Consider the following 14,866-nt stretch of genomic DNA (forward strand, 5'->3'; position numbering starts at 1 on the left):
GCTGGGGCGGGAGAGGGGAGAGGCTGGGGCGGGAGAGGGGGAGAGCTGGGGGGGAGAGGGGGAGAGCTGGGGCGGGAGAGGGGGAGAGCTGGGGCGGGAGAGGGGGAGAGCTGGGGGGGGAGAGGGGGAGAGCTGGGGCGGGGAGAGGGGGAGAGCTGGGGGGGGAGAGGGGGAGAGCTGGGGCAGTAGAGGGGGAGAGCTGGGGGGGGAGAGGGGGAGAGCTGGGGGCAGGAGAGGGGGAAGAGCTGGGGGGGGGAGAGGGGGAGAGCTGGCCTGGAGGCAGAGAAGCTGGAAGTCATTTGCAGGGTGATGGGCTGCAGCCTTGTTTTGGGCTGCAGCCTTGTTTGCCTGTTAATAAGGCAGAGTAATCAGGCAGGCTGGAGCCCATGTCTGTACCAGAACACACCTCCACCCACGCAAGCCCAAACCTGCTCTCTACTGTCACCTCACATGCGTGTGAAAAATAACACGCTTTTCTTTTGATTCCCTTCTCTCTCTGTCTGTTTCTCTTTCTCTCTCAGATACCAACGACTGCAGTCCCCACCCATGGTAAGTTGAGGCCAAACATTTTTCTGCAGTCAAGCAGAACTAAAGAAGGTGCTGGTGTCTCACCTGCAGGGCCTCTACGTGTGTGTGTGTGTGTGTGTGTCTCTGTTTGTGTGTGTGTGTGTACTGGGAACCACAGGGATACGCCCTTGCCTGTCATTCCGAGGGAGCAGTCAGTGATTGGCTCAGGTCTCCTGTTGTTAACCACACTTCACTGGAGCATGCTGGGAAACGCTCTCATAGCAATCCATTAAAAAACCAACAGGCCAAATTGCCCTGACCAATTTTTTTGTATTTATTATCTGTTTTGAGGGGAATTCCAGCGTTTAATCCTGCAGTGTGATGTGTAGCAGGGCAGCCTAGCATGCCTGACTGTGTCGAGGGATCATAGTTGACTAACTGTGTTCTAATGATGAACTGAGCCTGACCTCCCTCCCCTCTCCTCCCTCCCTCCCTCTGCCCCTCTATCCCTCCCTCTCTCTCCCTCTCTCCCTCCCGCTCCTCTCTCTCTCTCTCCCTCTTTCCCTCTCTCCCCTCCCTGCAGCTACAACAGTGGCACGTGTGTGGATGGAGATAACTGGTATCGGTGTGAGTGCTCTCCTGGTTTCGCCGGTCCAGACTGCAGGATCAGTGAGTATTATTACTCCCTTTCTGTCCCCTGATCCTGGCTGAGCTCTGGGACCAGGGACACCCCCACCCCAAGGTCTAGCCGGCCAATCATCTGTGCCTCGGGGGGGATGGTCTGTGCCTGGCCTGCCACTCTGCCGGCCTCTGCTGTTCTTCCCCAGGGGGAATCAAACCCGCCCGGCCGACAGCTAATCAGCCGGGCTCTCCGACACTGATTACTGCGATTGTTTTCCCTCTTAAAGGCTTTCAGATGGTCGCATTCCTCCCTTCAGGAACGCTTTGTTCTGGAGTCCAGCCTTCAGCTCCTGCATAGCTGCTAATGATGCTGGGCTTGACTATGGAACTGCATGGGGAAGCTGGGTTTATAGCATGTGTGCTAGTCATTTATGAACGTGTGTGTAAACCGGTGCTCCAAAGGCATATGCATTTGTCTTTTGCCTGATTAGCTAATGGGATTGAAGTTAGATTTTTAGATGCGGTATGTGAGACCTTGCCCGTGACCTTGCCTTGACCCCTGACCCTATCCTGACCTCTGGCCCCTGTTGTCCCGTCAGATATAAACGAGTGCCAGTCGTCCCCCTGCGCCCCCGGCTCCACCTGCCTGGACGAGATCAACGCCTACCGCTGCCTCTGTCCCCCCAACAAGACTGGAACCCACTGTCAGGAGGGTGCGTGTCCACACACACACACACACACACAGAGACGTGTGTGTGTGTGTGTATGTATATATATATATATATATATATATATACATACACACAGACAGACAGACAAGGTCTCCCAGCTGACGGTTCTCTCTCTCTCTCTCTCTCTCTCTCTCTCTCTGTCTCTGTCTCTCTCTGTCTCTGTGTGTGTAGTGGTGAGAAGACCTTGCTCTGCTAGCGGCAGGCTCAGTGCTGACGGGACCCGCTGGGATGAGGACTGTAACAGCTGCTTCTGCTCCCACGGCCAGGTGCTCTGCACCAAGGTACGTCACCTTCACAGACAGACAGACAGACAGACAGACAGAGAGAGAGAGAGAGAGAGAGAGAGAGAGAGAGGAGCTGGGTGTGTGGGTGTTTAGCTTGTGTGTGTCTCACGCCCTGTGTACCCCCCCCCCCCCCCCTTCCAGATGGGGTGTGGTCCGAAGTCCTGCCGGGTCGGCGCTAAAGGTCGTGGTGTCTGTCCGTCGGGGAAGAGCTGCATGCCGGTCAGAGAGGAGCTGTGCTTCGTGGGCCCCTGCCTGGGTCAGGGGGAGTGCTGGGCCCCCCACGCTGGCCCCCCCACACCCCCCATCAGGTGCCACCCTGCCTCCGGTTACCAAGACAACTGCTCCAACATCACCTTCACCTTCAACAAGGAGACCATGACCAGGGTGAGACACCCCATCCCACACAGACAGACAGACACTTACAGACAGACACTTACAGACAGACACTTACAGACAGACACTTACAGACAGACACTTACAGACAGACACTTACAGACAGACACTTACAGACAGACACTTACAGACAGACACTTACAGACAGACACAGACAGACAGACACTTACAGACAGACACTTACAGACAGACACTTACAGACAGACACTTACAGACAGACACAGACAGACACAGACAGACAGCCACAGACTTACAGACAGCCACTCACAGACAGACAGCCACTCACAGACAGACAGACAGACAGCCACTCACAGACAGACAGACAGACAGACAGACAGACACTCACAGACAGACAGACAGACAGACAGACACTCACAGACAGACAGACAGACAGACAGCCACTCACAGACAGACAGACAGACAGACAGACAGACACAGACAGACAGGCAGACAGACAGACACTCACAGACAGACAGACAGACAGCCACTCACAGACAGACAGACAGACAGCCACTCACAGACAGACAGACAGACAGCCACTCACAGACAGACAGACAGACAGACAGCCACTCAGACAGACACGGACAGACACTCAGACAGACACGGACAGACACTCACAGACAGACAGACACTCACAGACAGACAGACACTCACAGACAGACAGACACTCACAGACAGACAGACACTCACAGACAGACAGACACTCACAGACAGACAGACAGACACTCACAGACAGACAGACAGACACTCACAGACAGACAGACAGACACTCACAGACAGACAGACAGACACTCACAGACAGACAGACAGACACTCACAGACAGACAGACAGACAGACGCCATCTGACGAGCGTGACTGGAGACAGACGAGCATTCCTCTGTGTGGTCACAACCCACCAGAGTAGCTCTGGGGGAAATCTCCGGAACAGGACAGCTCTGAACATTTATAATAATCTCTCCCTCTCCTCCCCCCCCCCCCCTCCCCCTCTCCTCTCCTCCCCCTCTCCAGGGCCTCACAGTCGAACACGTCTGTAAGGAGCTGAGGCATCTGTACGTGTTGAAGAACCTCTCGTCTGAGTATTCCGTCTCCATGACCTGTGATCCCTCCACGACAGCCAGCAACGAGATCCATGTCTGTCTGGTGAGTTCCTCTTCCCTCCCCTCCTCCCTCCCCCCCAGAGAGTGTCTGTGCTGCAGAGGGTGCCTGTGCTGCAGATAGTGTCTGTGCTGCAGCCCCAGAGAGTGTCTGTTCTGCAGCCCGGGGCTGGGTGTCGGGTGGGGCTGTCATAGTGGCTACCCTCTGGGTTGTCCGGTGCTGTACCAGGGGCTGGCGAGTGGAGGGGAGGGTCAGTGAGGCCCGTGCTAGAGGGGTGATGTGTCTGTGTTTGCTCTGCAGTCTGTGGAGGAGCAGAGAGGTGACGTGTCTGTGTGTTTGCTCTGCAGTCTGTGGAGGAGCAGAGAGGTGACGTGTCTGTGTGTTTGCTCTGCAGTCTGTGGAGGAGCAGAGAGGTGACGTGTCTGTGTGTTTGCTCTGCAGTCTGTGGAGGAGCAGAGGGACGGCAGGAGCCCCATCAAGGAGCTGACAGAGCGGCTCATCGACCTGGGCAAGCGGGACGGGAACAGCAGCATCATCACGGCCATCGCTGAGGTCCGCGTGCAGAAGAGGCCTGGACCCAGCAAGACCGGTAGGAGCTGCCTCACAGCCTGCGGGGCAGAGGGGAGGAAGATGAGAGGGCCTCTCTTACTGTAACTGACTCGGAACACACCTCGGGGCTCTTCTCAGACCTGGCAGACAGCCAGGGTCTAGATCAGGAAACTGCGGCCAGCCAGGGCAGCAGCCAGCCAGGGCAGCAGCCAGCCAGGGCAGCAGCCAGCCAGGGCAGCAGCCAGCCAGGGCAGCAGCCAGCCAGGGCAGCAGCCAGCCAGGGCAGCAGCCAGCCAGGGCAGCAGCCAATCAGGACAGCGGCAAGTCAGGGCAGCTGGATTGTGGTTAAGGAAACAGGGGAGTTAGACTACCGTTCATCAGCGTGGTGACAGTCGTCTGGTAGGCCAGCCAGGCTGAAGGCTGACCTTCCCCTGTCAGAAGGTCGTGCTGCAGGTGACAGGGACCCTCTGCAGTCAGGAGCAGCAGGAACCATCAGTCATGAGCACTGACACTGATCTGGCGAAGGCTCGTGGAACAGGATTAACGCAGTTATGTAGTCAGAGGGTCTGCTACGTGTGTGTGTGTGTCCGGTGTGTGACGGCTGTCTCGTGTCCCCAGACTTCCTGATCCCGCTGGTCAGCTGTGTCGTCATCGTGGTGTGGATCCTCATCCTGGTCTCCGTCTTCCTGTGGTGTGTGCGTCGCCGCCGGAAACAGAGCAGCCACGGCAACGTGTCGACCGCGGCGACGGAGGACAACACGACCAACAACGTCCGCGAGCAGCTGAACCAGATCAAGAACCCCATCGAGAAGCACGGCAGCCTGGTGGCGCTGGGCTACGAGGACAAAAACACCCTCAGCGCCAAAACAAGGACGCACCTCCCTGAGGCGGAGGAGGAGGAGAGACGCCTGCAGAAGGGACGCTTTGCTAAGCAGCCAGCGTACACGCTGGTGGAGAAGGAGGAGCAGACGGCCGCGTCCCGCCCCTCGCCCCCCAAACACCCAAACTGGACTAACAAGCAGGACAACAGGGCCCTGGAGAACACACACAGCTCCAACAGGATGGAGTACATCGTATAGCAGGCAGCCGCGTTGCTGTGCAACCAGGCCCCTCGCCCTCGCAGATGTTCACGTCGGGGAATCGGAGGAACATTCTGGGATTCGTGTTCTTTAACTGTTGTCCTATTCTTGACCCCCAGTGGTTGTTGTTCGCATAGATTCCCTGTGTTAATTTAAGTTTTGACAAGCTGGCTTACACTGGCGGAGTAGGTTGCTTTGGTTGGCTGGAGAACTGGGAGCTGTGTTTCACATTTCACAGCAAAACTGGTTTCCTGTGCCCCTACAACATGCATTTCAATTGTGTTTTTTTTTTTTTTTGGTTGGACCCTCTCCCCCCCATATTTTGGTTTTGGGGTGCCTGTTATTTCAAGTAGTCTTAAGTGTTATTTTATTTAGGCAAAATGTAAGAATAAAATCTGAAGCTTTAGCGCAGTATTTTTAGCTTTACATAGTTTGTGTACCACTAGCTCAGTCTGGGGAAGGGCCTGTTCAGATTTAGACCACAGCAACCGTCAGAAAATTAGAAAAACTTTATTATTTATTATTGTTTTCTCTTGGGAGGGTGGGGTCGATGACAGCAGTTGCTGCCAATATGAAGAATTTAAGTGTCAATCTAGAACATGTAGATATGTACATTTTTTTTGTATTAATCATTGTGTATATTTGATTTATTAACTTAATAATCAAGAGCCTTAAGATATCATTCCTTTTTTTATTTATATGTCTAGATTTCGAAGGTTTTGATAGCTTTGGAAGCTTACTGTTTCTTTTGGATGACATTTTATTTTTTTCAAAAATGCCAAACTTCAAAGAAGAAAAAGTATGGGCACTTCATGCCCAAGAGAAATGTTTCTTTTCATTTGTTTTAATTATTTTAAATATAATTTCAGAATCTCTTTCTACAGAATCCATTTTGCCAAGACATTACAATTAAGTCAAGTTAGGTAGAGTCCAATACCAAACAAGGATAAATGCTGCTCTGAGTCTCAACGTTGTGGCAGACATATTGCTTGCCACAGATAAACAAACTATTAAGGGAACTAAACCATGTTTAGAAGCTCATAAAGAAACCCACAAACTTGTAAATGGCCAAAGCTGCCAGCTCAGATGGTAGTTCACACACAGCAACATGTCCAACCAGAATCCTCAGCTCTAGTCAGCGTACTGTCATAAGCTAGACCATGAATACTTGAACAGTAGGAGGTGAAGGCGACACTGTAGAACCACATCAGACTGCTTTGAATTAGGTCTTTCTTTCTGTGCATTTTCTTTAAATAAGGCTCTTAAAAAAAAAAAAAAACGACAAAAAAGACAAACATGTTTTTTCTCATTTGTTCCACTTTTGAGATCTTGGCAACATTGTCCCCTTTTGACTCTTTGTGTAATGAACTTGAGAATTATTTGTGTTGATTTGACAATATTTTGTTTTGAAAGTCATATTTATTAAATGTTTTGTACGAAAAGAGAAATTAAACTGACATTGTGGCCTTCTGTGGAAGAGTCTGTTCAGTGAGTCAGAGCAGATGAAAGGGTTAGTCTGCAGCGAGCGTGGGAAAGCCCGCCGGACAGATCTGACGCTGATGCCTCCGTCAGGATGTTTCCAGCTCATCTGATACGAGGACGTTGTACACCCATCCTCTGCGTTCTAAAGACCGACATTGTGACAGAAATACCTCCTGGTGCTGGGAGGCAGTAGGACTGGTGTGGGGTAGTGATCTGTGACACAGCCAGACTGTGAGGACTGGACTGTGGTGAAGTACTGAGGCCGTGTTAAGACCCAGTCTTCTACAGAAGCTCTTTAAAAGGATTAAAACCAAGGCTGCAGATTATCAACACCTCTTGAAAATTATCTTAACCACATTAGGAGTTAGCAGAGCGGGGTCAGTTTCACTAATCCTCCATCTTGTCTCTCCCTCGATAAGGGCAGAATTGGATGTAGAGGTCTGTTGTCAGAAGGATCGCTCCGGCTCAGATTTCACCCTGCACTTAAGACACCTAGGAGGGGGGGGGGGATTGAGGGGGGAGAGAGAGTAAGGGAGGAGAGAGGGGGGTGGAGGAAGAGTGAGGGAGGAGAGAGAAAGGGAGGAGAGAGGGGGAAGGAGGAAGAGTGAGAGGGAGAGAAAGGGAGAAGAGAGGGGTGGAAGAAGAGTGAGGGGGAGAGGGAGGGTAAGGGAGGAGAGAGGGGGGTGGAGGAGGAGAGAGGGAGAGATGGGGGTGGAGGAAGAGTGAGGGGGAGAGGGAGGGTAAGGGAGTAGAGAGGGGGGTGGAGGAGGAGAGAGGGGGGTGGAGGAGGAGAGGGGGGTGGAGGAGGAGAGAGGGGGGTGGAGGAGAGAGGGGGGTGGGGGAGAGAGGGGGGTGGGGGAGAGAGGGGGGTGGAGGAGGAGAGAGGAGGAGAGACGGGGGTGGAGGAGGAGAGATGGGGTGGAGGGGGAGAGAGGTAGCTTTCGTTGGTGGCGTCAGCCAAGGTCAGTGCTTGAATCATCAGCTTTGTCGTTCACCGGAGGTTGTCATGACGATCCTCTCAAGATGAGTTGGGCCGGTGACTCGGTCAAACGTGTCTCGCTGTCACCGTGGTGTCATGAGAGGCGGTTGTGAGGTTAACCTTTCTGCCGTGGTGAACCTACCCAAAGCTTGCTCTGGTAGTCGGCATGGTGACATCAGTAAAGAAATTGGTTGAAAATGTCCTTTAAATCCTGTTTGAACTGCATATTTCCATTTAGAAACAGTGACTGTTTTCACAGGGAAAAACATCTTTATTAAAAACATTGGGGGGGGGGAAATATTTCCATGCAAATAAAACAGATAAATCAAGAGCGACTATCCCAGTGGCTTGGAGAGTTATTCTAGATCCTCCTCCTGAAGGATCAGTGAGGGAGAGGGAGGGGATGAGGGCGGAGGGGATGAGGGGCGGAGGAGGAGGGCGTAGGGGTGGTGGGGGAGGAGGGAAGGGGTGGGTGGAGGAGGGGTGCAGAGCTAAATAAATGCACACTACCACCATAAACACAACCATTACCTATAATTGTCAAATGCATGGGATGTTTCAACATAGTTGTTTGGAGTCCCTAGCAACACTGTAACTGAAACTTCGAGCCCTCCTCACAGACAGATTAGCTTGTTGCTCAACAGAACTGGAGCACGCAAGCACTGGGAACGTAGCAACGCTTGTTCACCACGCAATAAAGTGAAGGCTCCAACATGAGTTAGAAAACAATGTGGGTGATGAAGTGAATCTGGAAACACACAGGAATCAATCACACAAGTCTGAGAGGAGAGAGGACGCGTTCAGCCCGGTGACGCATGACCTGGCTCCCGCATGGCTGAACATCACAAATCTTTTAACACAAAACCGAATCTAAACTTCAGTTAGAAGGTTCATTCGTGTGATTCTTTATGTTCTGCCTTTGGGTGGAGAGATTCTTTACTGGAGCCACGACAACTATTTGACAATACATAAGTCAAATGTCAATTGGCACAATATGTTGAGCATTTAATTTCTCTCTCTGCCTGACACACAAACACAGGAGATGAGACAGCGAGAGGGAGGAAGAGAGGGAGAGAGAAGAAAAGAGATAGGGAAGAGGCAGGGAGAGAGAGAGGGGAGAAGAGAGAGAGTCAAACAGAGGAACCAGCAGTATCTCCATGTGTTCATCTCTCTCCACGAGAGCAGGTCTGAGACGGACGCAGAGCCGAGAGCTAACAGCGTCTCATCTCCCTGGCGTCAGTCTCCTCTCTCCTCCCTCCCTCCTCAGGGCCTCCTCTGCCGGCGTAATCTCCACGTTCCTGGCTCCCCCCCCCCCCCCCCCCCCCCCCTCCGCCTGTGGATCTGGAACTAATAGAGGATGTCGAGGATGCGGGCTTGACAGATAGACCTCTCAGACTTGTGGCCAGCCTGTTTTGGTTTGTCTGCTCCGTGTTATTGCTTGTGAGGGGGAGCCGTCGGGCCTGTTTCCCTGGAGTAAGCAGCTCCACTTCCAGTGTGGTTTCAGGGCGCTGTGGGGCAGGGATGGCCAGGGACGGGGCCCCGGCCTGGGGAAGAGGCGGGCGGAGGGAGAGGCTGGTGGAAGGACAGCCCTGAGGAGGATTGGGCCGGGTGTGTTTGCGCTCCAGGCTCCTATGTAGAGGGGTCTGGAGGGGCTTCGGGGCACGCTCTCTTGGCTCTCTGCAGGCGAGGGGCATCTCCAGGGGGGCTGGGTTTGCCCCTCTTACTCCTGCTGGGTTTGGAGTGTGGAGACACTGGCTCACCACCGTGTTGCCTCTGCTTCTGGCCAGCTTCCCAGGCCTCCCCTTGGTCTGTGAGGGTGTCCCTGGGCTGCTCCACCTCTGCCAGGTGCCGCTCTTCCACACCTCTGAGCTCCGCACTGGGCTGGGTGAGGCATGGCGCCACCACAGACTGGTGTACCGTCACTGTGGTCATTAACTTCACCTGTCTGGGTCTATGCCCTCCAGGGCCTGGTCTCTCCACTCTCGGCTCTCCAGGGCCTGGTCTCTGCTCTCCAGGGCCTGGTCTCTCCACTCTCTGATCTCCAGGGCCTGGTCTCTCCTCTCTCTGCCCTCCAGGGCCTGGTTTCTCCTCTCTCTGTTCTCCAGGGCCTGGTCTCTCCTCTCTCTGCTCTCCAGGGGCTGGTCTCTGTTTTCCCTGAGTAGACCCACAGGGCTTTGGCCGAGCGCTAGCTTGCCTGGCTCTGAAACATGGTACAGGGGAGATTATCGTGCACTATCTGTTCCTGTGTTATTATCCTGTCTTGTGGGGCTGGAAAGTTCTGCATTAGATCATACTTACATCTTTTGAAGGGCGGTTCTCTTTGTTATTGTGGAACTGTTTAACAACGCTTGGGTTTCTCCCGGTCTGGAAAAATACTCGGACCTGCTTTGTTCGATCGGCTCAGTCTGAAAAGGACAAACAAGAAATGAACGTAAACAAAAAATATTATTTCTGGCTTCCTCTGGAAAGGTTTGGCTCAACAGCAAACTGCTGTCATCATTTAAGACACCAAACACGCAGGCACTTCACATCCACCGACGCTCGGCAATAGATTTAAGGGAAGCAAACTTGAAACTAGTTTGTTTCTTGGAGGGATTGACTTAATAAACGCCTGCCAAAGAAGCACTTGATTGATCTGCAACTATAAGGAAGTAGTATATGTCCAAAAAAGACTTAAGGTTATGATATCCAGTGCTCGGCATGCAAATGAAAACAGTAAATTGATGTGCCACAGTGCATTCCTGTCTCCATAGATGCTCCAGTTCCTCTTCCCTCCACCTGCTTGTTAGTGCTGATCAGATGGCTCCCTAACTGTGACCTAGAACATTAAATATTAGGGGGGGAAATCGATCAATTCAATTCTTCTAGCGATTCATATAAATTCACAAATTTCAGAAGAAAAACTATTCAATTCAGTCTGATGTTTTTCTTCAACGCTTAACTGCCTATCACAGTCAAATAGAAACAAGTAACACTAAACAGCAAACTGGAATCAAATGTAAGCATGTATTGAATCGAAATTTGATTAAAAAATCGAGAAAGCGGTTTAAGAGAGAGACCGTACAGAAGACCTTCCCCCCAGACTAGCATCCCTGGCCTCACTAGTGTATGCAGCGTGCCCACAGACACAGGAATCCTCACACAGGAAGTTCCTCACAGGACGGCCTTTGTGTGGAAATGGAGCCACGTCAAAGAGTGGGTTGAAGATCTGCCTCTGTTCCCCACTACCCAAAACCATGACTGGGTGGTTCAGGGAACACACACGCAAAGACACACACACAGACAAACAACAAATCGTAGGAAGATGTGGGAGCCCCTATTTGCATTGCAATGCCTTGATATGTATTCTAAACTGTTTAATATGTATAAAAACAGTTTGAAAATCAACTTGAAAGAAAAAACAACAAGCAGGCTGGAAGAAGGCTCTCTGGGAAACTTGCAGGCCTCTCTGTTCCTGAAGAGTTCCTGCACGACATCACTACACAGAACTGGAGACGCGCAGAGATAGAGAGAGGAGAAAGCTGTAAATGGAAGGGAGAGGGGGAGAGGAAGGAGGGGAAGTGTGAAAACAGACAGATCAAGAAGGGAAAGAAAAAGAGAGAGAGATTGAGAGGGAAAGAGAGGGAGAGAAAGAGAGGGAGAGAAAGAGAGGGAGAGAAAGAGAGGGAGAGAAAGAGAGAGAGAGAGAGAGAGAGAGAGAGAAAGAGAGAGAGAGAGAGAGAGAGAGAGAGAGAGAGAGAGAGAGAGAGAGAGAAGAGAGAGAGCAGCAACGTATGTTGTGAAATTGAATAATAGTCACGAGCTGTGTGGCTCAGGCAGTCAGCAGTGTGGGAACTGAAACTGTAATCTGCTGAGGAATGATGCACACTTCTCATGGCTGGACAGAATCCACAACCACAACCAGCCTGTAACAAGCCTGTAACCTCAACAACCAGCCTGTAACCAGCCTGTAACCTCAACAACCAGCCTGTAACCTCAACAACCAGCCTGTAACCAGCCTGTAACCTCAACAACCAGCCTGTAACCTCAACAACCAGCCTGTAAACCATCGTATAACCTCAACAACCAGCCTGTAACCTCAACAACCAGCCAGTCTGTCTGCCTGCTTCCCTCCACACACGCACACAAACACAGAGCTGCGCCTGTGAACCAACATGTAGGTACAGCCTGTCCAGCCCCCCAGTCCTAAAGCCCTCCAGCGCTCCAGCCCTCCAGTCCCCCAGCGCTCCAGCCCTCCAGTCCCCCAGCGCTCCAGCCCTCCAGTCCCCCAGCGCTCCAGCCCTCCAGTCCCCCAGCGCTCCAGCCCTCCAGTCCCCCAGCGCTCTAGCCCTCCAGTCCCCCAGCGCTCCAGCCCTCCAGTCCCCCAGCGCTCCAGCCCTCCAGTCCCCCAGCGCTCCAGCCCTCCAGTCCCCCAGCGCTCTAGCCCTCCAGTCCCCCAGCGCTCTAGCCCTCCAGTCCCCCAGCGCTCCAGCCCTCCAGTCCCCCAGCGCTCCAGCCCTCCAGTCCCCCAGCGCTCCAGCCCTCCAGTCCCCCAGCGCTCTAGCCCTCCAGTCCCCCAGCGCTCCAGCCCTCCAGTCCCCCAGCGCTCCAGCCCTCCAGTCCCCCAGCGCTCTAGCCCTCCAGTCCCCCAGCGCTCCAGCCCTCCAGTCCCCCAGCGCTCCAGCCCTCCAGTCCCCCAGCGCTCCAGCCCTCCAGTCCCCCAGCGCTCAAGCCCCCCAGTGCTCCACCATAAACTGCTGAAAGCTAATCTGGCTGTCAGACACAGCACTGATAAGGGTGGCATATGAGAAAGAAATGATAAATCATTAGGTTTAAAAGGACATTAATCCTGCGCCTCATAGCCAGGCTCCTGTTAAAATGGATCCCCACTGGACACAACTTCAAGAAGAACAGACCAGAATGAGACGGTATAAACGCAGGGAGAGAGCACTTTCACGAGATAAGACGGTTGAGATGGAAAGAAGATGTCGGTTATCTATCTTTTTTCTTGGAAGAGTTTAAAGAAAATGCCCTGATGTCCTCTGACAGACTGCTCCCCAGACTGCGGCTGTGGCGGCGTCCTGAGGAGAGATGTTAGCACGCTAGCTGGATTCACATGGCGTCCTGAGGAGAGATGTTAGCACGCTAGCTGGATTCACATGGCGTCCTGAGGAGAGATGTCAGCACGCTAGCTGGATTCACATGGTGTCCTGAGGAGAGATGTTAGCACGCTAGCTGTCTCTTCCTCCACCATGTTGAGCATCTGAATCTCTGTGTTTCCACAGCAACAGCCTGGATGGGAAGGCTACGCTACAGTCAGTCAGAGACAGTTATCTGAAAACATTGTTGTTTTGATTGTTTGGTTTGGCATTTCCTTGTTGTCACAGTTTCCAGCCCGGGGCTGTTGAGACGCCATTTATATCAACGCCCAAACGTTTACTTTTAGTTCTGATGTCTGATTTGATTTGCCAGCGTACCTCAAGGCATTAAAATGATTGTGGAAACAAGGTGCTTTGGTTTCCACGGGAACACCTTGGAGAGGTTTTGCTCCACACACACACAGCCCTGCCACCAGCACACACACACAGCCCTGCCACCAGCACACACACACAGCCCTGCCACCAGCACACACACACAGCCCTGCCACCAGCACACACACACAGCCCTGCCACCAGCACACACACAGCCCTGCCACCAGCACACACACATACAGCCCTGCCACCAGCACACAGGAAACTAGGTAAACTAGGTACACAAACACAACACCACAGAACATTGAGAATGTTGCGTAGCTGTTCTTGGAGAAGGGTGAATCTAGGCTGTTCTTGGTGAATCTATGTTCTGTTCATCAACCTCGGTATTAAAACTCACATAAGCAGTCACAAAGAAAACATCCTCAGTTTGTGTGAACCTGACAAAGTCAACCAACATGCAGGAACACAGACCAGAATATAAAAGACTGACGGGATCTTCTGACAGAGAGGAAGATAATCTGTCCCACTCTACTCAAAGCCTTCTCCCTGAAAGACGATTCATCTGCGAAGATGAACAAAAACAAACGTCTGTCTGTTTGGGTATGTTGGTGTTGTGTCTTTTTTGAAACTTTTGAAAAAAAAATAATAGTTTTTAGTAGTAAAGTTTTTCAACATTTTTAGAAATAAAGAAATACAAATTCTAAAGGTTGCAAAAACGTTTGTAACAAATTAGTTTGGGGACATTTTAGGGGGAAAAATATGTTTTTTCTTAAGGTTAAAAAAATATTATAATTAGTTTCCCTGGGAGTTTTACCCATTTCTTATAGGCGTATGTGAAGCCCTCTGTGACATTGCTTGGGCTCTACAAATACATCTCATTGGATTTGATACCACCAGGGCTGAGGAGCTGGGCTGAGGAGCTGGGCTGAGGAGCAAGGCTGAGGAGCTGGGCTGAGGAGCTGGGCTGAGGAGCAGGGCTGAGGAGCTGGGCTGAGGAGCAGGGCTGAGGAGCTGGGCTGAGGAGCAGGGCTGAGGAGCTGGGCTGAGGAGCTGGGCTGAGGAGCAGGGCTGAGGAGCAGGGCTGAGGAGCTGGGCCGAGGAGCTGGGCTGAGGAGCAGGGCTGAGGAGCAGGGCTGAGGAGCTGGGCTGAGGAGCAAGGCTGAGGAGCTGAGGAGCTGGGCTGAGGAGCAGGGCTGAGGAGCTGGGCTGAGGAGCAGGGCTGAGGAGCTGGGCTGAGGAGCAGGGCTGAGGAGCAGGGCTGAGGTTATGAGTAAACACTCAGGCTCTTCCAGGGGAGAACAGGGGGCCCGAAAACACATCTGCTCTGCCTTTGATCCAACCTTCCGCATCCCAGCATGCAGTGCACCTCCCCTTCTGCATCCCAGCATGCAGTGCACCTCCGACGGCCCTCCACACACTCCGCCTGACCAACAACAACAATGCTCAAAGACCCAGGTTCTCCCCCTCCCTCCCCCCCCTCCTCCCTCCTCTCCAGCCCTCAGTCCTCCTCTCCAGCCCTCAGTCCTCCTCTCCAGCCCTCAGTCCTCCTCTCCAGCCCTCAGTCCTCCTCTCCAGCCCTCAGCCCTCCTCTCCAGCCCTCAGTCCTCCTCTCCAGTCCTCAGTCCTCCTCTCCAGTCCTCAGCCCTCCTCTCCAGCCCTCAGTCCTCCTCTCCAGTCCTCAGTCCTCCTCTC

The 14,866-nt window shown here is 52.8% G+C and overlaps 2 protein-coding genes across 3 annotated transcripts in view; one reads left to right on the forward strand and one right to left on the reverse strand.

The window, feature by feature from the left end:
* The window catches only part of jag1b (jagged canonical Notch ligand 1b), a 27,319-nt gene extending 20,723 nt beyond the window's left edge, over positions 1–6,596 (forward strand). Inside the window, 8 exon segments of the mRNA XM_062464355.1 lie at positions 522–549; positions 1,091–1,176; positions 1,728–1,841; positions 2,031–2,140; positions 2,285–2,527; positions 3,546–3,677; positions 4,074–4,221; positions 4,800–6,596. Of these exon segments, the coding sequence (XP_062320339.1) occupies positions 522–549; positions 1,091–1,176; positions 1,728–1,841; positions 2,031–2,140; positions 2,285–2,527; positions 3,546–3,677; positions 4,074–4,221; positions 4,800–5,260 (1,322 nt within the window). The 3' untranslated portion in view covers positions 5,261–6,596.
* Positions 6,597–7,818: 1,222 nt separating this feature from the next.
* slx4ip (SLX4 interacting protein) overlaps positions 7,819–14,866 on the reverse strand; it is a 33,144-nt gene continuing 26,096 nt past the window's right edge. For both annotated transcript variants that reach the window (XM_062464672.1, XM_062464671.1), the window contains 2 exons: positions 10,020–10,126; positions 7,819–9,921 (listed from right to left, as the gene is read on the reverse strand). In XM_062464672.1, the coding sequence (XP_062320656.1) occupies positions 9,351–9,921; positions 10,020–10,126 (678 nt within the window). In that variant the 3' untranslated portion in view covers positions 7,819–9,350. The remainder of the gene's footprint in view (positions 9,922–10,019; positions 10,127–14,866) is intronic.

This window comes from Osmerus eperlanus, chromosome 6 (assembly GCF_963692335.1).
Source record: "Osmerus eperlanus chromosome 6, fOsmEpe2.1, whole genome shotgun sequence".
NCBI lineage: Eukaryota > Metazoa > Chordata > Actinopteri > Osmeriformes > Osmeridae > Osmerus > Osmerus eperlanus.